This window comes from Oncorhynchus keta, chromosome 17 (assembly GCF_023373465.1).
Source record: "Oncorhynchus keta strain PuntledgeMale-10-30-2019 chromosome 17, Oket_V2, whole genome shotgun sequence".
Classification (NCBI taxonomy): domain Eukaryota; kingdom Metazoa; phylum Chordata; class Actinopteri; order Salmoniformes; family Salmonidae; genus Oncorhynchus; species Oncorhynchus keta.
The window spans coordinates 28,415,489-28,438,485 of record NC_068437.1 but is presented as its reverse complement, the minus strand read 5'-3'; the positions used below and the strand labels follow the sequence as shown (position 1 = coordinate 28,438,485).

The window sequence follows — 22,997 nt, the reverse complement described above, 5'->3', positions numbered from 1 at the left end:
TGAAATGCTTGATAATGTACATGATATCAACAGAGAAGTATATTTTCTGGGTGATTTAAATATTGACTAGCTATCATTAAGCTGCCCACTCAGGAAAAAAGTTCAAACTGTAACCAGTGCCTGTAACCTGGATCAGGTTGTCAGTCAACCTACCAGGGTTGTTACAAACAGCACAGGAATTAAATCATCAACATGTATTGATCACATTTTTACTAACGGTGCAGATATTTGCAATATCCAAATCCATAGGATGTAGTGATCACAATATAAACAATATAATAGCCATATCTATGCAAACCGAAGTTCCAAAGGCTGGGCCTAATATAGTGTATAAGAGGTCATACAAGAAGTTTTGTAGTGATTCATATGTTGATGATGTAAACAATATTTGCTGGTCTGTGGTGTGTAATGAGGAGCAACCAGACGCTGCACTTGACACATTTATGAAACTACTTATCCCAGTTACTAATAAGCACACAACCATTAAGAAAATGACTAAAACTGTTACATCCCCGTGGATTGATGAGGAATTTAAAAATGGTATGGTTGAGAGGGATGAGGCAAAAGGTATGGCAAGTAAGTGTGGCAGCCCAACTAATTGGCAAACGTACTGCAAATTAAGAAATCATGTGACTAAACTAAATAAAAAGAAACTACACAATGAAACAAATATCAATTATATAAAGAATTATTTAAAAAAGCTTCCGGGGCAAGTTAAATGACATTTTGGGAAAAAGGCCAACTCAGCTCCTTCATTTATTGAATCAAATGGCTCATTCATCACAAAGCCCACTGATATTGCAAACTACTTTAATTACTTTTTCATTGGCAAGATAAGCAAACTTAGGGATGACATGCCAGCAACAAATGCTGACACTACACATCCAAGTATATCAGACCAAATTATGAAAGACGAGAATTGTACTTTTGATTTCTGTAAAAGTCAGTGTGGAAGAAGTGAAAAAATGGATGTCTATCAACAATGACAAGCCACCAGGGTCTGACAATCTAGATGGAAAATGACTGAGGATAATAGCAGATGATATTGCCACTCCTATTTGCCACATCTTCAATTTCAAATCAAATCCAATTTTATTTGTCACATACACATGGTTAGCAGATGTTAATGCGAGTGTAGCGAAATGCTTGTGCTTCTAGTTCCGACAATGCAGTAATAACCAACAAGTAATCTAACTAACAATTCCAAAACTACTGTCTTATACACAGTGTAAGGGGATAAAGAATATGTACATAAAGTTATATGAATGAGTGATGGTACAGAGCAGCATAGGCAAGATACAGTAGATGGTATCTAGTACAGTATATACATATGAGATGAGTATGTAAACAAAGTGGCATAGTTAAAGTGGCTAGTGATACCTGTATTACATAAGGATGCAGTCGATGATACAGAGTACAGTATATACGTATGCATATGAGATGAATAATGTAGGGTATGTAACATTATATAAGGTAGCATTGTTTAAAGTGGCTAGTGATATATTTTACATAATTTCCCATCAATTCCCATTATTAAAGTGGCTGGAGTTGAGTCAGTGTCAGTGTGTTGGCAGCAGCCACTCAATGTTAGTGGTGGCTGTTTAACAGTCTGATGGCCTTGAGATAGAAGCTGTTTTTCAGTCTCTCGGTCCCAGCTTTGATGCACCTGTACTGACCTCGCCTTCTGGATGATAGCGGGGTGAACAGGCAGTGGCTCGGGTGGTTGTTGTCCTTGATGATCTTTATGGCCTTCCTGTAACATCGGGTGGTGTAGGTGTCATGGAGGGCAGGTAGTTTGCCCCCGGTGATGCGTTGTGCAGACCTCACTACCCTCTGGAGAGCCTTACGGTTGTGGGCGGAGCAGTTGCCGTACCAGGCGGTGATACAGCCCGCCAGGATGCTCTCGATTGTGCATCTGTAGAAGTTTGTGAGTGCTTTTGGTGACAAGCCAAATTTCTTCAGCCTCCTGAGGTTGAGGATCAGCGGGGTGGAGATGTTGTTGCCTACCCTCACCACCTGGGGTCGGCCCGTCAGGAAGTCCAGTAACCAGTTGCACAGGGCGTGGTCGAGACCCAGGGTCTCGAGCTTGATGACGAGCTTGGAGGGTACTATGGTGTTGAATGCCGAGCTGTAGTCAAACAGCATTCTCACATAGGTATTCCTCTTGTCCAGATGGGTTAGGGCAGTGTGCAGTGTGGTTGAGATTGCATCGTCTGTGGACCTATTTGGGCGGTAAGCAAATTGGAGTGGGTCTAGGGTGTCAGGTAGGGTGGAGGTGATATGGTCCTTGACTAGTCTCTCAAAGCACTTCATGATGACGGAAGTGAGTGCTACGGGGCGGTAGTCGTTTAGCTCAGTTACCTTAGCTTTCTTGGGAACAGGAACAATGGTGGCCCTCTTGAAGCATGTGGGAACAGCAGACTGGTATAGGGATTGATTGAATATGTCCATAAACACACCGGCCAGCTGGTCTGCGCATTCTGTGAGGACGCGGCTGGGGATGCCGTCTGGGCCTGCAGCCTTGCGAGGGTTAACACGTTTAAATGTCTTACTCACCTCGGCTGCAGTGAAGGAGAGTCCGCATGTTTTCGTTGCAGGCCGTGTCAGTGGCACTGTGTTGTCCTCAAAGCGGGCAAAAAAGTTATTTAGTCTGCCTGGGAGCAAGACATCCTGGTCCGTGACTGGGCTGGTTTTCTTCTTGTAGTCCGTGATTGACTGTAGACCCTGCCACATGCCTCTTGTGTCTGAGCCGTTGAATTGAGATTCTACTTTGTCTCTGTACTGACGCTTAGCTTGTTTAATAGCCTTGCGGAGGGAATAGCTGCACTGTTTGTATTCGGTCATGTTACCAGTCACCTTGCCCTGATTAAAAGCAGTGGTTCGCGCTTTCAGTTTCACGCGAATGCGGTTTCTGGTTAGGGAATGTTTTAATCGTTGCTATGGGAACGACATCTTCAACGCACGTTCTAATGAACTCGCACACCGAATCAGCATATTCGTCAATATTGTTATCTAACGCAATACGAAACATGTCCCAGTCCACGTGATGGAAGCAGTCTTGGAGTGTAGAGTCAGCTTGGTCGGACCAGCGTTGGACAGACCTCAGCGTGGGAGCTTCTTTTTTTTAGTTTCTGTCTGTAGGCAGGGATCAACAAAATGGAGTCGTGGTCAGCTTTTCCGAAAGGGGGGCGGGGCAGGGCCTTATATGCGTCGAGGAAGTTAGAGTAACAATGATCCAAGGTTTTTCCACCCCTGGTTGCACAATCGATATGCTGATAAAATTTAGGCCTACTAGAGAGCAAGTGCCCTCAGGCCTGGAGGGAAGCTAGTCATTCCGCTACCCAAGAATAGTAAAGCCCCCTTTACTGACTCAAATAGTCGACCAATCAGCCTGTTAACAACCCGTAGTAAACTTCTGGAAAAAATGTTGTTTGACCAGATACAATGCTATTTTACAGTAAACAAATTGACAACAGACTTTCAGCACGCTTATAGGGAAGGACACTCAACAAGCACAGCACTTACACAAATTACTGATGATTGGCTGAGAGGAATTGATGATAAAATTATTGTGGGGGCTGTCTTGTTAGACTTCAGTGCAGCTTTTGAAATTATTGATCATAGTCTACTGTGGAAAAACCTATGTGTTATGGCTTTACACCCCCTGCTATAATGTGGATAAAGAGTTACTTGTCTAACAGAACACAGAGGGTGTTCTTTAATGGAAGCCTATCAACTATAATCCAGTTAGAACCAGGAATACCACAGGTTAGCTGTTTGGGCACCTTGCTTTTTTCAATTTTTACTAAAGACATGCCATTGACTTTGAGTAAAGCCAGAGTTTCTATATATGCGGATGACTCAACACTATACACGTCAGCTACTACAGCGACTGAAATGACTGCAACACTCAACAAAGAGCTGCAGTTAGTTTCAGAGTGGGTGGCAAGGAATAAGTTTGCCCTAAATATTTCTAAAACTAAAAGCTTTGTATTTGGAACAAAACAGTCACTAAACCCTAAACCTCAACTAAATCTTGTAATAAATAATATGGAAATTGAGCAAGTTGAGATGACTAAACTGCGTGGAGTAACACTAGATTGTAAACTGTCATGGTCAAAACATATTGATACAGTAGTAGCTAAGATGGGGAGAAGTCTGTCTATAATAAAGCAATGCTCTGCCTTCTTAACAACACTATCAACAATGCAGGTCCTACAGGTCCTCGCACCTTGACTACTGTTCAGTCGTGTGGTCAGGTGCCACAAAAAAGGACTTAGGAAAATTGAAATTGGCTCAGAACAGGGCAGCACAGCTGGCCCTTGGATGTACTCAGAGAGCTAATATCAATAATATGCATGTCAATCTCTCCTGGCTGAAAGTTATGGAGAGATTGACTTCAACACTACTTTTATTTATGAGAGGTATTGACGAGAGGTCTACCGATTATGATTTTTCAACGTCGATACCGATTATTGGAGGACCAAAAAAAGCAGATACCGATTAATCTGCCTAATTTATTTATTTATATAATGACAATTATAACAATACTGAATGAACACTTATTTAAACTTAATATAATACATAAATAAAATACATTTTCTCAAATAAATAATGAAACATGTTCAATTTGGTTTAAATAAATGCAAAAACAGTGTTGGAGAAGAAAATAAAAATGCAATATGTGCCATGTAAAAAAGTAAACGATTAAGTTCCTTGCTCAGAACATGAAAACATAAGAAGAAAGCTGATGGTTCCTTTCAACATGAGTCTTCAATATTCCCAGTTAAGAAGTTTTAGGTTGTAGTTATTATAGGAATTTTAGGACTATTTCCCTCTATACCATTTGTATTTCATATAACTTTGACTATTGGATGTTCTTATAGGCACTATAGCATTGCCATAATCTTGAGAGTTGATAAATCATAAACAGCGCTGTGCTTCAAGCATTGCAAAGAGCTGCTGGCAAATGCAGAAAGTGCTGTTTGAATGAATGCTTACGAGCCTGCTGCTGCCTACCACCGCTCAGTCAGACCACTCTATCAAATCATAGACTTAATTATAATATAATAAACACACAGAAATATGAGCCTCAGGTCATTAATATGGTAAAATCCAGAAACTACCCTTTCAGTGAAATAAGGAACGGTTCCGTATTTTATCGAACGGGTGGCATCCATAAGTCTAAATATTGCTGTTACATTGCACAACCTTCAATGTTATGTCATAATTATGTAAAATTCTGGCAAATTAATTACGGTCTTTGTTAGGAATAAATGGTCTTCACACAGTTCGCAACGAGCCAGGCGGCCCAAACGGCTGCATATACCCTGACTCTGCTTGCACTGGAACGCAAGAAGTTTCCCTAGTTAATATTGTCTGCTAACATTTATTTTATCCAAATAAGCAGGTTTAAAAAAATATATATTTGTATATTGATTTTAAGAAAGGCATTGATGTTTATGGTTAGGGACATTGGGGCAACGATAGTGCTTTTTTTCACAAATGCGCTTTTGTTAAATCACCCATTTGGCAAAGTAGGCTGTGATTCGATGATACATTAACAGGCTGATTATATGCAACGCAGGACAAGCTAGTTAAACTAGTATTATCATCAACCATGTGTAGTTAACTAGTGATTATGTTAAGATAGATTTTTATAAGTTTAATGCTATCTAGCAACTTACCTTGGCTCCTTGCTGCACTCACGTAACAGGTGGTCAAGCCTGCCACCAGTCTCCCCGTGGATTGCAACGTAATCGGCATCCAAAAATGCAGATTACGATTGTTATGAAAGCTTGAAATCGGCCCTAATTAATCGGCCATGCCATTAACCGGACAGGCCATGCCGATTAATCGGTCGACCTCTAGTATTGACAGTACTAGTACACAGCTCGGACACCCATGCATACCCCACAAGACATGCCACAAGAGGCCTCTTCACATTCCCCAAGTCCAGATCAGATTATGGGAGACACACAGTATTACATAAGCCATGACTACATGGAACTCTATTCCACATCAAGTAACTGACGCAAGTAGTAAAATTAGATTTTAAAAAACCTTATGGAACAGCGGGAACTGTGAAGCAACAAAAACATTGGAACAGACACATGCATACACACACGATAACATACGCACTATGTGGAAGTGGTAGATTAGGGGCCTGAGGGCACACAGTGATGATGCCACACACACACAGATGATACAAGAGAAACGATACAGTTATCTCATTATTGGCTGGGTAAAATAAAGGCTAAGGTGTTGTGATGGTGTCTGAACATACAGTACCTCCTCTCTCCTGCCCCCTGCTGGTCACAGAAGAGAGGCTCTTCATCAGACCTTTATGCAAAGGATTCCAAGCGATACCTTCACATGGACCACAGGTCTCAAGGGGAGTGAGACTCACATCTAAGAGAGAAAACAGGGAGGGGCGAGATAACTACATAATATATTATTGTTTTTCACAGAAAATACAGAGGGGATATGTAAATATTTTGTTGAGATGGTGAATCTTACGGTTGTGATCAGTGTTGCGTTGTCCGCTGTTGGTTGAGAAGCTCCTCAGGAGGGTTTCTTTACAGACAGGAGTCAGACTGGCCTCTGTTACAACAGGACACATATCCGAATTCAAATCACATCGGTGTGTGGGTGTGTTCAGCACTTCAGGAATCTTATCTCTGCAATGATCCCAGACGCTCTGTGTCCCTCGCCGAGTCTCTCTCTGTCCCGTTGTGTGTATTTCTCTCCTCCTGCGTATATCTCGGAGGTGCTGTGTGTAACTGTGTGTGGCCTGCTGCAATACCAGGTGCAGGTCACAGCTGTGGGGACAGTTCCTTTGGAGGACAGGGAACGACCGGCTGGTCACCAAACCGAACACACAGCCTGGGGAGAAGGAAACAGCTGGGTGAACACAGTTTTGCTAAGAGAGAGTTAAGCTTTTTTCAGAGGTATAGATAAATAGATACACTACATGAACAAAAGTATGTAGACAGCTGCTTGTCAAACATCTCATTCCAAAATCATGGGCATTAACATAGAGTTGGTCCCCCCCTTCTATAACAGCCTCCACCCTTCTGGTACGGCTTTCCACTAGTTGTTGGAACATTGATGCGGGGACTTGCTTCCAGTCAGCCACAAGAGCATTAGTGAGGTCAGGCAACGATGTTGGGTGATTAGGCCTGGCTCGCAGTCGGCGTTCCAATTCATCCAAAAGGTGCCACAAAGTTGTAAGCACAGAATTGTCTAGAATGCTGTAGAGCTAAGATTTCCCTTCGCTGGAACTAAGGGGCCTAGCCTGAACCATGAAAAACAGGCCCAGACCATTATTCCTCCTCCGCCAAACTTTACAGTTGGCACTATTGGGGCAGGTAGTGTTGTACTGGCATCCGCCAAACCCTGATTCATCTGTTGGACTTCCAGATGGTGAAGTGTGAGTCATCACTCCAGAGAAAGCATTATCAATGCTCCAGAGTCCAATGGAGGCGAGCTTTACACCACTCCAGCCGACACTTGGCATTGCGCATGTTGATCTTAGGTTTGTGTGCGGCTGGTCGGCCATGGAAACCCATTTCATAAACCACTCGATGAACCGTTCTTGTGCTGACGTTGATTCCAGACGCAGTGTCGAACTCAGTGGGTAGTATTGCAAATGACGACAGATTATTTTTACGTGCTACACGCTTCAGCAATCCGCTGTCCCGTTCTGTGAGCTTGCGTGACCTACCACTTTGCAGCTGAGCCGTTGTTGCTCCTAGACGTTTCCACTTCACAATAACAGCACTTACAGTTGTCCGGGCCAGCTCTAGCAGGGCAGAAATTTGACAAACTGACTTGTTAGAAAGGTGGCATCCTATGACGGTGCCACGTTGAAAGTCACTGAGCTCTTCAGTAAGACCATTCTACTGCCAATGTTTGTCTATGGAGATTGCATGGCTGTGTGCTCTATTTTATACCTGTCAGCAACGGGTGTGGCTGAAACAGCCAAATACACTAATTTCAAGGGGTGTCCACATATTTTTGTATACATAGTGTAGACAGTTTTGCATTGTCACTTTATCCCATTGACATTTTTGTACCTTCATCATCCAACGGTTTCTTCTGCCTGCTCATTCCTGGCTTGCCTGGAGCTGGGCACTTGAACACTTGGCTAAAACACACCATGAGGAAGAGAAGAATGGTACACAGAATTACATTTCTTACATGACATGAAATATTTCACAAGATTCATGTTTCAATAAATACTGCATTTGCATATAGTGCAGAGTGCTGACCTGTGTGTGTGTGTCTGGGAGTGTCCTTCTAATGGACTGGAGGAGGAAGGGACCAGTGTTCCTGTCCCCAGATATACAGAACACCTCTCATCCTCTCCATCACGGGGCTGCCCAGGGACACTAGCTCTACAAGGTCCAGCATAGCCCACGGCTGACACAGACGGTGTGTGAGCCTGCTCTCTCATGCCAAGGTGCTTGTCTCTGCCGTTCTCGGTCTGTATGTGTGATGCTGTGTTTGTGCATTTCTCTGTGAGTGTGTTTGTGTAGAGAGGATAAGTATTTCTCTTAGCTGCCAAGCCCCTGTCCTTCTCTGGTTGTGTGTTTCCAAGTGTGTACATGTGCAGAGTGGTGTGCCTTTGTGTGTGTGTTCTCTTCTCCCTCTCACTCTCTCTGCTGCGGCTGAGTTTCTGAGGCTCCTCACTGGTCTGTCTCCTTACACGCTTCTGATCAAAACACACACACACACACACACACACACCTTGACACTTAACTTACTATAAAATACCCAAGAGAGTCAGTGCGCTTGGAGAGCCTAGTACAGTGTCTGTAAAATAGATTGGTCCTGTCCAGAAACAACATGTCACAGGGCAAGGTGGAGCTACCATATTTCTTATTATACCTATCCAATTCCTTCAGATTGACATGACGTCCCCTAGAGGGTAGGGGTTGTTTCTGGACAGGACCATTGTGTGTAGAGTGGACCAGAGCTGTGTTAGACCCGCACCGTTAGGTCCTGCCCTCTGTTTGTGGGTTGATTCTCCTCTAGGACTCTATGGTGTAGATTCTCTCTCTCTCCATCTCCACCCCTCCCCTCTAGAACCGGCCAGACTGGGGTGTGTTCACAGGACATCCCCCTCTCTTCTCCTCCTCCCTCCTCTCTTCTCTCTTGACCCCAACTCTCTACTCCTCTCCAACGCTCTCTTTCCTCATACCTCCTGCCTCCATTCCACTCCTGGTATGGTAAAGAGGTGTGGTGAGGCGGTAGGGATAAGGATGGGGGTAGAGGTAGGGGTAAGAGTAGCTCCTTCCTCCCCCATTCTGCAGGGTTCTGTCGGTCTGGGGAACTTGGTTCAACCCCCTCCCACTCCTCCTCCGCTCCCTGTTCAACAACCCCAACACACACACAATGACATCATTGAATAATATAGGACTAGAATTAGATGCAGAAGGCTTTCACTTCTCTTCACGAAAATGTAAGTTATTATTTTTATTTGTTTGATTGAATGGTTATGGGTCTGAATAAATAACCGCTATAGCCTACCGCCAGCGCGCGTTCGCTCTTCTTTCAAACTACCTTCTATTGGCTGCTGTATTTAACATTAAGCAAACAAGAGCTTGCATCCCTCTTCAAATAGTTTATTGGTATAAGAAATACAAACAAAAAAAATGTCCAGAACGCTATTCTAGTCTAGATTATCCTGCATGGGAGAAGCCAGTGGAGCACAGGTGCATTTGTTTTGCACAAGAGACAGAGGCTCTCCGGCGCGGCCCACGCTTGGATTGCGTCCTACCTGACAGGTCGCTCCTACCAGGTGGCGTGGCGAGAATCTGTCTCCTCACCACGCGCTCTCACCACTGGTGTCCCCCAGGGCTCTGTTCTAGGCCCTCTCTTATTCTCGCTATACACCAAGTCACTTGGCTCTGTCATAACCTCACATGGTCTCTCCTATCATTGCTATGCAGACGACACACAATTAATCTTCTCCTTTCCCCCTTCTGATGACCAGGTGGCGAATCGCATCTCTGCATGTCTGGCAGACATATCGGTGTGGATGACGGATCACCACCTCAAGCTGAACCTCAGCAAGACGGAGCTCCTCTTCCTCCCGGGGAAGGACTGCCCGTTCCATGATCTCGCCATCACGGTTGACAACTCCATTGTGTCCTCCTCCCAGAGCGCTAAGAACCTTGGCGTGATCCTGGACAACACCCTGACGTTCTCAACTAACATCAAGGCGGTGTCCCGTTCCTGTAGGTTCATGCTCTACAACATCCGCAGAGTACGACCCTGCCTCACACAGGAAGCGGCGCAGGTCCTAATCCAGGCACTTGTCATCTCCCGTCTTGATTACTGCAACTCGCTGTTGGCTGGGCTCCCTGCCTGTGCCATTAAACCCCTACAACTCATCCAGAACGCCGCAGCCCGTCTGGTGTTCAACCTTCCCAAGTTCTCTCACGTCACCCCGCTCCTCCGCTCTCTCCACTGGCTTCCTGTTGAAGCTCGCATCCGCTACAAGACCATGGTGCTCGCCTACGGAGCTGTGAGGGGAACGGCACCTCAGTACCTCCAGGCTTTGATCAGGCCCTACACCCAAACAAGGGCACTGCGTTCATCCACCTCTGGCCTGCTCGCCTCCCTACCACTGAGGAAGTACAGTTCCCGCTCAGCCCAGTCAAAACTGTTCGCTGCTCTGGCCCCCCAATGGTGGAACAAACTCCCTCACGACGCCAGGACAGCGGAGTCAATCACCACCTTCCGGAGACACCTGAAACCCCACCTCTTCAAGGAATACCTAGGATAGGGTAAGTAATCCTTCCCCCCAACAAGATTTAGATGCAAGTGGCTGTTCCACTGGTTGTCATAAGGTGTATGCACCAATTTGTAAGTCGCTCTGGATAAGAGCGTCTGCTAAATGACTTAAATGTAAATGTAAATGTAATAAGTTAGAAGCTTATTATGCATAACCCATCGTTAATTAGCTAAATATAAGGCTAATACTGCATTGAATGTATTACCTGAAAGAGGTAGGCTAGGACATCTATATATAGGGCTATGTATCAATGTATGTTTTTTATTTTATTTAACTAGGCAAGTCACTTAAGAACAAAATCTTATTTACAATGACAACCTACCAAACGGAGTGGTCCTAGCCCTGAATGCTGATTGGCTGAAAGCTGTGGTATATCAGACCGTATATCACGTGTATAACAAAACATTTATTTTTAATGCTCCAATTATGTTGGTAACCAGTTTATAATAGCAATAAGGCACCTCGGGTGTTTGTGATATATGCCAATATACCACGGCTAAGGGCTGTATCCGGGCACTCTGCGTTGCGTTGTGCATAACAGCCCTTAGCCGTTGTAAATTGGCCATATACCACGCCCCCTGGTGCCTTATTGCTTAACTAGAACATGATTATCTATTTTGGATGCAATTTGAATGGAGTTAATGGAGAGAAAGAGAGTGCTTGGGCGTGCACTGATTTAAAGCAACGATATTTGAGTGACTCTGCAGCTGCAACAAAATTGTAAAAGTATTTACAATTAAAAAACAAGGTGACCCCCAAAAGATGTGCATTTATTCTTTATATTACTGTAGACTATGCTGCAGCAAATGCAGGCCTACAGCACCTGTCACAAGAAAAAAAGTTACCATGATGAGATGATAGGTCTACATGCATAGTGAACTGCTCTCCATACTGAGATGGGCTGTCTGTCGCCACCCTGAGTGTTGATAATTCGTCATGCAGAGGCCGTAAAGACAGATTTAGACATCACATATAATTTAACAGGTCCATTTCATGCCATGCTGTTCATATAAACAATTTATTATAATTTACCAGTTTCTCGCAGTTATTTATCCCGGGAAAAGAGAATGGTCTTGGGCGGTAAATCCCAGTAACCGGGTTCCCGCCATGTATATGTGTGTGTGGTGTAATATACCTGAGCCTGTTGTCTCTCCAGCTGGTTGATCCTGTGCAGCATGTCTCGTGCTGACCTCCAGTACCCCTCCATGTCCACAGGGGGCTCCAGCTCTGCAGTCTGACCCTGAGACTCCCCATGTACCGCACCGCGCAGAAACACAGCTGGGAGGACAGGGAGGAGCAGGATGAGAGGAAAGACAATGCTACGGACATAATGAAATGGGTAGACTCACTTCAACACTGACATCTGCATACAGGTCTGTGTGTGTACTCACTAGCCTGTTTGCAGGTCTGCAGTATGAAGGCAGCAGCCTTTCTGAGCTCTTCACTGGTAGACTCAGTCAGTAGAGTGATGAGGGACAGACCTCCACACTGTAAGAACTGAGACCGGTGCTCCTCTAGAAGAGACAATTGAATTAAATAAATGCTGTAGTTATCACAGTTATTACTGTGCAGTTATCATTGTTGTAATAACTTAATGTTTTCTTTGGAATTGCAAGATGCTTTATCGTCATTATTTGATGCAAATAAAGCTGTGCGTCCCAGCCATACCAGAGGCCTCAGTGCAGTGTCCCAGGGTGAGTATGACAATGAGCCTGTCTTGGGGCTCCAGGCTGCGGCTGGACAGCAGGGAGTGGAGCTGAGGAACCAAACCATAACCTGCCAGACCTGACGCCAACACAGCTACGCACAGTAGGGGGAGAGAGGATCAAATGGACAGGTTACCTAAGGAGAGCTGGTTTACATGGCTGTATGAGAGTGAGTTCGCCCTAGCAGTAGGGGAGAGGGGTTGATTTGGGATTCAGGGATTGAGTCACTCACGGTTGTCAATGATGCAGGCTGACAGGGTCTTGGTCATGATGACAGACAGCTGACAAGCCAATGGGCTGTGGGAGGCATCAGAGGCTAAGCGAATCAGAGTGAGTGTCAGATTTTCGAGCCCACCGACTATGGAAAAACTATCCTGAGCACAATCTGTGAGAGGGGTCGAGAGAGATAGTGGGAGACACAGAGATAGGAGATGAATACAGAATAATGAGTGTTCAGACCAACCAAAACCATCTACACTGTAGCCTCTAAAGACTAAAGGCCTGCATCCATCCATCCTTCCTTCCTTAACACCAGGGAGAGAAAGAGAGAGATATAAACCTTCATTTGAACAGTTACCAAAACCCTCTAGGACACGAATCTCTACAGACTGAAGGTCTGCATCCATCTTTAAGATCTTTGCCTGGCCGTCATAGAAATAGAAACACTGCACTTATAAAACTACTCGGATTACAATTACAAACTGTCCATTGCAAAAGCAACCCAAGTATTCTGTGTGTGACAAGACAACTCAAGAAAATCTGTTAAAAAGGCTAACATACCTTTTCAATCACAAGATACATACAGTATGTAAGTAACTGACTCTAAACATTAAACATCCCTGTTTTACTCACGGTTGTTGGCAACAGTCATGGATATAAAGGAGCAGATGGGCTGAACCATCTCTGCGTAGGGGTGAGAGAGCTGCTGCAGCCAGCCCTTGACCAGGGGGAAGGCTGACACACACATACGCTGGCTCTCCTCTAGGGAAAGAACATTTTTCTTTGTCCACCAAGTTACACACATGCATAACCACCCTTGTTTATTTAATGTACAGCTGCATAGAACACTGTACAAGGACACAAATACACACAGACAGACACATTACCATTCTGGGGGTTGTTGACACAGCCACAGAGAGCACTGGACACAGAGGTCCAGAGTTGGAACAGCTGAGTGACGTTAGCAGGTCTCACTGTGGCCTCACCAGAGAGAGGGAAACTAGTTCTGGGGAGAGAAACAAACATTAATCAACCTGAATTGGAGTTGCCCTGTACAGTTTTACTTTAATACAATGTAATCATCTGCTCACCTCTTGACCATGCAGGTCTTGATTGTAAAAGATAATTCGTTGTCTATTTCAACCCATGTCTGCCGGAAACCCAGTGAAGTGCATTTCAGTGTTTACCTGAACAAGTCCAGCAGGATATCCAGACAGCCTGAGGTCTGAGCGAACTTCTGGCCAGACCCTGAAGCAGCACACACACAATTAACCACATCTGTATGTACAATATATATAGCCTAGTGCTTTTCACATTAACATCAATAAAGCCTTGTTCACACTGGAGGTTTAGAAGTGACTCAAATCCTTTTTTTTTTGCATATCCAAATCTATTATTTTTCCTGCAAAACTGATTTCAGCATTATGTCCTGTAGTGTGAACAGGGCTTAGGTGCTTCACAGTAACCCAACTTAGACTTCAAAAATCAAGCACTAGTACAGTGTCAAGGAAAAACTCCCTGGAAGGTAGAAACCTTGAGAGGCACTAGACAGGGGAGCCCCATCCTCCTCTGGCTGTACCAGGTAAAACACCTGCCTGTCATGACAATCACCCTCTGTTCGAAATCAACTATCAACCCCAGCCGGACCAAAGAAACCTAAAGTCAGTTTTCCTGTCTGCTCTTACTGTTGTTGGCGACGAGGACAGAGAGCAGGTAGACAGCTACTCTCCTCTGGGTCAGTGGACTGTCCTGCTGCATCAGACACTCGGCCAGATCACTGAATGTCTCCCTCCTACACAGGGCCTGCTTACAGTACACTGCACATACACACAGTGTGTTTACAATACACGTACGTCAGCATCAGAGAGAAACTGCTTAAAGTACACTACCAATATATACACACACACCATTGGCCTCTGCCAGCATTCCCAGTGTGAACTGAGCAGTCTCCCTGACCTCTGAGTGAGCACTGGATTTAGAGAGGTTGTACACAAACACCACTCCTCCCATCTCTCTGAAGAAGTCCACATTCTCTTCTGAAACAGAGAGAATCAGTGACATTACATCACTATTATTGGTTCACTTGTCTATTAAATTAATCTACAGAAGATTTGCTGTTTGTGTGGGCGTGTGAGAGACCTCTCTGTTGACAGATGGAGTAGATGGTGAAAAGAGCTTGTTTCTGTGAAGCAGGACATTTCATCTGGTACTTCAGACACTCCAGCAACAAACTCAGATCTGTCTTTGTGGCTGTAAAGTAGAAAAACACATTTAAAAAAGACAAACCAAACAAATAAATGAACAAAAACATAAAGTAGTGTCATGTGTAACATAAAAGTCCAGCAATTAATACTCACCATTACGTTTGCTTATGCTGGAAACATACATTTCCATTTTCAATGGATCGAGCTGCCAGGGTGGGACATGGATATGTTTCAAGAAATAAGGATGCTAGCTAGGACTGTAGGACAGATGTTGTTACCAAAGAAATACAGGCTGTATTAATCTGTGCTGTTGCTGTAACTAGCTAGCTAGCAAGAAAGTACGATCCAAGAGGTTTATAAACTCTGTGGGATGGCGCTTTCAAAACAACTGGGAAGTTGAAATACAATAAACAGGTAAAATCGTGACGTCGGTGATCTTTAGGTCGGAAACTCCGAGCTCTCGAAAGAGGCCCGAGTTGCAGACTTGGACTGCCAAATTGGATGACCGTTCAAAACACGGTTTCCCTCCCTCTCAGTTCCCAGTTGTATTTGAGGCCGGATATGTTATGAACGCGGCAGTAGTCACAGATTGTTGTCACCACCTGAGCTAGCTAACGTTAGCTATCTGCTACTAGATGTGTCACGACTCTCATGAGCGACCTTGCACAAAAAAAAACAGCTATCTAGCTACCTGTCTAGTGCTTGCCAATTCATCAATACACTTCATGAATTACAATTCAAATCAAAGCATACACTCTTACATTGTCATTTGCTGGCCAGTAAACAGACTTTAAGATGTTTATGTGTTGATGCATTTGCTGGTGCACCGGATGGATGTACCTCCACCGTTTTTGATTGGCCTCCGTAAAGGCGCGACTTGTCGGAGGCCGAACGAAGCCAGGGACTTTTTTTTTTTAAACCTAGCTAACGTTAGCTAAATATCAACAGGTCAAGGTGTCTTAGCTTCAGTATTATTTACAGTAGTGTAAAATAGTTCGTTATGCGTTAGCCTGGGCAGCTGCTTTGGGCTTTATGGATCTCCAGTATCTATGTACTTATAGTGTTACTAGTGGAGATCCATAAAGCCCACGGTTTAGCCAGACGTTGGTTAAGTTAGCAGCTGCCCAGGCTTCAGTTCGGAGTGAAACTCATGTCATCTCCGTATGCCTTGCACATTTCAGACGTTTCCTAGCTAGCTAATGTTACATTGCAACAGTTACCAGGCCAACAGGGCAGGGGTCGCTTTAGCTTTTAGAAATCTGCATTTTAAAAACGCACACCATCATAAACATTTTTTAAAAGCGCTGCGTAGGCCTTGCAACATTTACGGTGATATGGCCTCTGCAGAAGTCGGCATTCATACTTGGGATTTTCCGAGCCGCTCAGAGATGTGAAGTGAGTTTGTGTTTATACAGGACCTCCCACCCTCACCTACCGTTAATGCGGAGCCCGAAAATGTAAGAGGCGTATGGCGATGCGGTAGAGTTAAATGTGACCTCTGTGTGCCTCCAATCTGGCTTGCAATTACACCATACCACCCATATGGCGTCCGCGTTTTCGGATCAAGCATAAATTTACTCTTGACCCGAGATGTATGTATTTTTTTTATTTAACTAGGCAAGTCAGTTAAGAACACATTCTTATTTACAATGACGGCCAAACCCGGACGAGGCCCTATGGGACTCCCAATCACGGCCGGATGAGATTATGCCTGGATTCGAATCAGGGACTTCTTGCACCCGAAATGCAGTGCCTTAGACCCGCTGCGCTACTCGGGGGCGTGCAACTATAGTTTTCACACAAAATAAAATAATGTAAAGCTATTTGGCTAGCAACTAAGCTACACACCATAAGACGTTTACAATGAAAGAGCAAGGTCTTTTTTTGCCAACAGGTTTATCATAGAAAGCATTTAGACAGCTACATTTTCTAATGTTTTGCTTGAAGTTAATCTCTTATTTTAACTAGCTACCGGAGAAAATGTGTTGGTTAGCTAGCGAACTACATACATATCAGGAGCAATAGGGACGTCGCACGTACATGTGTGAAACTAGCCACAATAGTGGCGTTTGCCATTCCCTTTCAAAATAAAAATCCCCGATTTGAAAGTGATCAAACGGGTTCAAATAGTGTAATCCTGCCATTTGGAATAAATAATTCTGAGCGAGGTCAGAATGTTGTTATATAAATTCCACAAAGACAATGAGAAAAGTGTAAACAAAATGTTACACATTTGTTGAAATCGGACTGTGGATGTATTAGACTTTAGAGTTGCGTTGGGGCATATCACTTTGCCAGTGCCGTTTAAGATGAGGGAGGACGATTTGTTTTTTCGTGAGCATGGCCTTATTTATATTACAGTATATTGGTTGACTATCATTCATATTCCATTTACCCTGTTCAATGTAACAGAGATCAATTTTAGGTTCCAGACAATGACATTCAGTACCACCTTGCAAACTCTTGCCTGCATCTAGCTGATATAGGGTGTAATCATTAGTCCAACAGTTGCAAACAAGACTTTCTATTGGACAAATTCAGGTATGTTGATCGCTGTTTTGTTCCGTTTGCTTCAGTTTAAGAAACTTCCGTTTAAGAATCCCTTTCAACAGAATTGGTGAAATGAATACACCCCTGATCACGAGTAAACACAGTTCACTGAACTCGCATGCAGCTGTGTGTGTGTCTCTCTCTCTCTCTCTCCCTTGTATGTATAAATACATACACCAATGTAAATTACTAAAAATATTACAACAAAAACATTACATGTGAATACAGTTCATGGATAGGTTGCAGTTCACACAGTTCAGCTCATGTGAGGGGGGAGGAGGAGGTTGTTGGGCAGAGTTATTTGTTTGATTAAATTGGTTGTAATGAATCCCCCTCTTCTCTATGTGTTTCCTAACGGGTACCGTGCAAAGATGAAGGTTGTTTCACCTCCTGAACCCAATACCAGAGAAGAGTTCTTGAAATGTGAGTAAATATCTACACACAACTATGAATACGGTTTCACTAGCCTGCCTGACCTACACACAAATGCGTGCAGGTATACAGACACATGCAAACACAATGTTTTATTTCAAAATAATTTCAGATTCCTGCCAGCTCACATTGGACCCCAACACAGCTAATAGATATCTGCGTCTGTCTGAGGGGAACAGGAAGGTGACCAGGAGTGAAAATGCTGAGTCCTATCTTCACCATCCAGACAGATTTAACTTCTACTGCCAGCTGCTGTGTAAAGAAGCTTTGTCTGGAACCTGTTACTGGGAGGTAGAAAGGAGTGGGAGCAAGTGTAAAGTTGCCGTGTCTTATAAAGGGATCTGCAGGAGAGGAGATGGAGTGGATGTTAGCTTTGGACGAAATTATCAGTCCTGGACTTTGGTCTGTGATCTGTCTATCTGCTCTTTCAGGCACAAAAATATAAATACTGATATCCCTACCCCCTGCTCCTCCAGAGTAGGAGTGTACCTGGACCACAAGGCAGGAACTCTGTCCTTCTACAGTGTCTCTGACAAGATGACCCTCCTCCACAGAGTCCAGACCACATTCACTCAGCCCCTCTACCCTGGATTCTGGGTTGGTCCTGGTTATGGATCATCTGTGAAGATACTGACACCAATATAGTAAATTAACAAAGTTGTATCTACACTCATTGACTTTCAGTATGCTCATAAGCATCGTAAAATCTTTTTCAGCCTGACACAATAACATGATACCTTTATGAAAACAGTAATGCAATCTACAAGTGAGTGCACCCGTGCACTATTCAGAGGATGCAGTCCATTTAAATGAAAGGGATTTAATCTGTTCGACATCAGCTTTGCACAAGCTCCATTGACAATGAGCTGTTTGCATTGTTTGTTGAAATCAATTCTATGCAATCTGATGTAGCTCATGGAATGGATGTTTCTTTTGTAGTATATGTTTTGTTGAGTTGATGTTTAAATGGCTTCCGGTCCACAGTTATGGAGCTTTGACTTGAAGGGTTACCGCTGTTCTAGTAAATGTCATTCAATCTCAAACTTACAATAAGAAAGTTCTCTCTCTCTCTCTATGGTTGTGACAGACCACTTATAGCCCCTCTGCTGGCCGTAGCTGGTATCTGATACGTGAGTTAAGATCCAGGAAGTGAAATGTTATATGGGTTATTGGGAGCCACTCCAAAGCCTACTCCTCAGCACAATTGGAAACGAAACTCATCTCTTCAGCTCAGTCTGCTTGCATTTCAAAATGGCAGAAGCCATGGACTCAATCAGTTGTTCAATCTGTTTGGAGATACTGAAGGATCCAGTGACTATTCCCTGTGGACACAGCTACTGTATGGACTGTATTAAATGCTTCTGGGATCAGAAACTTGTCTGCAGCTGCCCCCAGTGCAGACAGATCTTCCCTACAAGGCCTGTTCTGAACAAAAACACTGTCATTGCAGAATTGGTGGAAACACTGACAGAAATAAATACGAAGAAGATTCAGGAGGTGAGACTTAAGGTGAGTTCTGTACCATCACTCATTCGTATATCTATATGTACATATTCTTTATCCCTTTACACTTGTGTGTATAAGGTAGTAGATTTGGAATAGTTAGGTTAGATTACTCGTTGGTTTCTACTGCATTGTCGGAACTAGAAGCACAAGCATTTCTCTACACTCGCATTAACATCTGCTAACCATGTGTATGTGACAAATAAATTTGATTTGATTTGAGTGTTGACAACTCACATGTAGCTTATTGAATTAGCAGATTCCTAGACTAAAGCCAATGAGGAGCCCATGCAGGGCCTCATTCAAACACCACTGAGTCCCACTGTGGGGAATAGGCTATCTGGGGTCCTGGTGTGAGCTGAGTGAATGGGTGGGATGATAATAATAATAATCATTCTTTGTGCCTCTTTTTTTGTGTCTTGCATGATCTCAACAACACAGCATCACCACATTTAGCACTTAAAGGGATATATATATATTTAACCGGGCAAGTCGGTTAAGAACAAATTCTTATTTACAATGACGGCCTACCACGGCCAAACCCTAACCCGGACGACGCTTGGCCAATTGTGCCAAACCCTAACCCGGACGATGCTAGTTCAATTGTGCACCACCCTATGGGACTCCCAATCATGTCCGGTTGTGATACAGCCTGGAATCGAACTAGGGTCTGTAGTGACGCCTCGGGCACTGAGATGCAGTGCCATTGACTGCTGCGCCACTAATAGTTCACCCTAATTATAAAATTACATGTTGATTTTCATACCCTGTAAGCAGTCTATGAACAAGGTATGACGACAATGAATGCTTGGTTTAGTTTCTCTAGCTCTCTTTCCATATGCTAACGTTTTAGCATTTGTGGCACAAATCCTTTTCAAGTCATGGTACCAATATTAGAATTTTCCACGCATTATGTTCAAATCATCTATAAGTGACTTTGTTGAGTTTCACAATCAATTTGAAATGCTTTTGGATGACTTGGACATGATGTGTGACAAATGCTTATATCGGTACCATGACTTGAATGGGATTTGTACCACAAATACTAAAACGTTAGCATTTGGAAACAGTTCCAGGGAAATAAAACAAAAGCATGGATTGCTGCCATACTGCTCACTCCAGGGTTAGGAAAACCAATGTGTAATTTTGGTAAACTATCCATTCAAATGCATACACCAATGTAGATCACAAACAATATTACAACAAAAACATTACATGTGAATACAGTTCATGGATAGGTTGCAGTTCACACAGTTCAGCTCATGTGAGGGGGGAGGAGGAGGTTGTTGGGCAGAGTTATTTGTTTGATTAAATTGGTTGTAATGAATCCCCCTCTTCTCTATGTGTTTCCTAACGGGTACCGTGCAAAGATGAAGGTTGTTTCACCTCCTGAACCCAATACCAGAGAAGAGTTCTTGAAATGTGAGTAAATATCTACACACAACTATGAATACGGTTTCACTAGCCTGCCTGACCTACACACAAATGCGTGCAGGTATACAGACACATGCAAACACAATGTTTTATTTCAAAATAATTTCAGATTCCTGCCAGCTCACATTGGACCCCAACACAGCTAATAGATATCTGCGTCTGTCTGAGGGGAACAGGAAGGTGACCAGGAGTGAAAATGCTGAGTCCTATCTTCACCATCCAGACAGATTTAACTTCTACTGCCAGCTGCTGTGTAAAGAAGCTTTGTCTGGAACCTGCTACTGGGAGGTAGAAAGGAGTGGGAGCAAGTGTAAAGTTGCCGTGTCTTATAAAGGGATCTGCAGGAGAGGAGATGGAGTGGATGTTAGCTTTGGACGAAATTATCAGTCCTGGACTTTGGTCTGTGATCCGTCTATCTGCTCTTTCAGGCACAATAATATCAATACTGATATCCCTACCCCCTGCTCCTCCAGAGTAGGAGTGTACCTGGACCACAAGGCAGGAACTCTGTCCTTCTACAGTGTCTCTGACAAGATGACCCTCCTCCACAGAGTCCAGACCACATTCACTCAGCCCCTCTACCCTGGATTCTGGGTTGGTCCTGGTTATGGATCATCTGTGAAGATACTGACACCAATATAGTAAATTAACAAAGTTGTATCTACACTCATTGACTTTCAGTATGTTCATAAGCATCGTAAAATCTTTTTCAGCCTGACATAATAACATGATACCTTTATGAAAACAGTAATGCAATCTACAAGTGAGTGCACCCGTGCACTATTCAGAGGATGCAGTCCATTTAAATGAAAGGGATTTAATCTGTTAGACATCAGCTTTGCACAACCTCCATTGACAATGAGTTGTTTGCATTGTTCTTAAAGAAACACATATTTATCTACACTTATTGACTTTCACTGTGTACATATACATCATGCAATCTGTTTCAACCTGACAGACTTAACATTATTTTATGATACAAACTACTGGTGAATGCACAACATGTGCACTACTGTTAAAATATGAACTGTCCACAGTCTTTGTCACTGAAAGGGATTGATTCTAATGTTAGGCATCAGTGTACACAAATTACTATACCCTGTTCAAAGGCACTTAAATATTGCCCATTCACCCTCTGAATGGCACACATACCCAGTCCATGTCTCAAGGCTTAAACATCCTTATTTAATCTGTCTCCTCCCCTTCATCTACACTGATTGAAGTGGATTTGACAAGTGACACCAAAAAGCGATCATGGCTTTCATCTGGATTCACCTGGTCTATGCCATGGATAAAGCACTTGCGTTTCAAAATGGCAGAAGCCATGGACTTGATCAGTTGTTCAATATGTTAGGAGATACTGAAGGATCCGGTGACTATTCCTTCTGGACACAGCTACTGTATGGACTGTATTGAAGGCTACTGGGATCTGGATGTCCAGAAGCTTGTGTGCAGCTAGCCCTTGATCATGACTCTCTGTTGCATTACGTTACACATCAAAGTCATTGGACGGTGCCGTTTTCTGTAGGGGCAAAATATGTTAAGAGCCATGACGCTCTTTCCGAACATTATCATGCATCACTTGCGGTACAGTTTTGGAAGCATAAGGACCTTGTATTTCACATCGGCAAGAAATTATTTTTAAAAAACAAAAGGTTAAATTGATGCACAATTTTATAGGGTTAGGATTCCCACACGGACAACAGACGGAAGACCAACTGGACTACCTGTGCTAATTAGCTATATGCATCTTTCGAACACCTGTGTATAAATGGAAGACGGAGGCCACAAACGTGTTGTCCCTGAAAAATACTGTCAGCTACAACTGTGTTAAAACCGATTAAAACAGTATACAGTGAGTGTGTATTTTGCATTTGTGAATATATATTGTTGTGATATGAAAGTGGATGGATTTATGTTTCTAGAACCGTACCACAATTGAGAATTCACTTGGGCTATTTAAGCCGGTAAGGCCCGCCTGCTCTTTGTGCGGGCTTCATTTTCCTGTGTGTATGTTTGTGGTGGTGCGTTTCCCTTTGTTTTTCCAACGGACGGGTTGGGGCCTGGTTTTGGGCCAGTCTCGTATGTGCACCCAGTATTGGCGTGACCATTTTTCTCTGTTACGGAATAAAACATTGTTCTTTA

At 43.5% G+C, this 22,997-nt stretch overlaps 2 protein-coding genes across 14 annotated transcripts in view; one reads left to right on the top strand and one right to left on the bottom strand.

Annotated features, from left to right (window-relative positions):
- Positions 1–16,515, bottom strand: part of LOC118396752 (telomere repeats-binding bouquet formation protein 1-like) — a 23,080-nt gene extending 6,565 nt beyond the window's left edge. For 4 of the 8 annotated variants that reach the window (XM_035791154.2, XM_035791155.2, XM_035791153.2 and 1 more), the window contains exons 1-17: positions 15,695–15,880; positions 15,087–15,138; positions 14,869–14,979; positions 14,637–14,765; positions 14,415–14,546; positions 13,917–13,977; positions 13,617–13,735; positions 13,363–13,491; positions 12,743–12,895; positions 12,473–12,604; positions 12,196–12,318; positions 11,940–12,082; positions 8,998–9,372; positions 8,274–8,716; positions 8,079–8,149; positions 6,520–6,885; positions 6,292–6,411 (exon numbers count right to left, since the gene is read on the bottom strand). In XM_035791154.2, coding sequence (XP_035647047.2) covers positions 6,292–6,411; positions 6,520–6,885; positions 8,079–8,149; positions 8,274–8,716; positions 8,998–9,372; positions 11,940–12,082; positions 12,196–12,318; positions 12,473–12,604; positions 12,743–12,895; positions 13,363–13,491; positions 13,617–13,735; positions 13,917–13,977; positions 14,415–14,546; positions 14,637–14,765; positions 14,869–14,979; positions 15,087–15,138; positions 15,695–15,748 — 2,713 coding nt within the window. In that variant the 5' untranslated portion in view covers positions 15,749–15,880. Of the gene's footprint in view, positions 1–6,291; positions 6,412–6,519; positions 6,886–8,078; positions 8,150–8,273; positions 8,717–8,997; positions 9,373–11,939; positions 12,083–12,195; positions 12,319–12,472; positions 12,605–12,742; positions 12,896–13,362; positions 13,492–13,616; positions 13,736–13,916; positions 13,978–14,414; positions 14,547–14,636; positions 14,766–14,868; positions 14,980–15,086; positions 15,191–15,694; positions 15,881–16,368 lie in introns of those variants that run through there. The other 4 variants (XM_035791157.2, XM_035791156.2, XM_035791159.2 and 1 more) reach the window with 4 other exon arrangements.
- Positions 16,035–22,997, top strand: LOC118396753 (tripartite motif-containing protein 16-like). Of its 6 annotated transcripts, XM_052465801.1 has the most exons (4): positions 16,035–16,328; positions 17,855–17,906; positions 18,028–18,559; positions 19,003–19,301. In XM_052465801.1, coding segments are annotated over exons 2-4 (585 nt in total). In that variant the 5' UTR covers positions 16,035–16,328; the 3' UTR covers positions 19,004–19,301. The 6 variants fall into 6 exon arrangements, with proteins under 6 accessions (XP_052321761.1, XP_052321758.1, XP_052321757.1 ...); XM_052465798.1 differs by lacking the exons at positions 17,855–17,906; positions 18,028–18,559; positions 19,003–19,301 and adding exons at positions 20,789–20,840; positions 20,962–22,997; XM_052465797.1 differs by having other exon boundaries at positions 18,028–19,301.

Excerpts from the sequence above, each read along its gene's own strand:
- LOC118396753 (XM_035791160.2), top strand. The coding sequence starts at position 19,077 with ATGGGTTATTGGGAGCCACTCCAAAGCCTACTCCTCAGCACAATTGGA. Across the intron at positions 19,425-20,788 it reads TTCAGGAGGTGAGACTTAAG|ATGAAGGTTGTTTCACCTCC; the intron begins GTGAGTTCTGTA and ends TACCGTGCAAAG. Across the intron at positions 20,841-20,961 it reads CAGAGAAGAGTTCTTGAAAT|ATTCCTGCCAGCTCACATTG; the intron begins GTGAGTAAATAT and ends AAATAATTTCAG.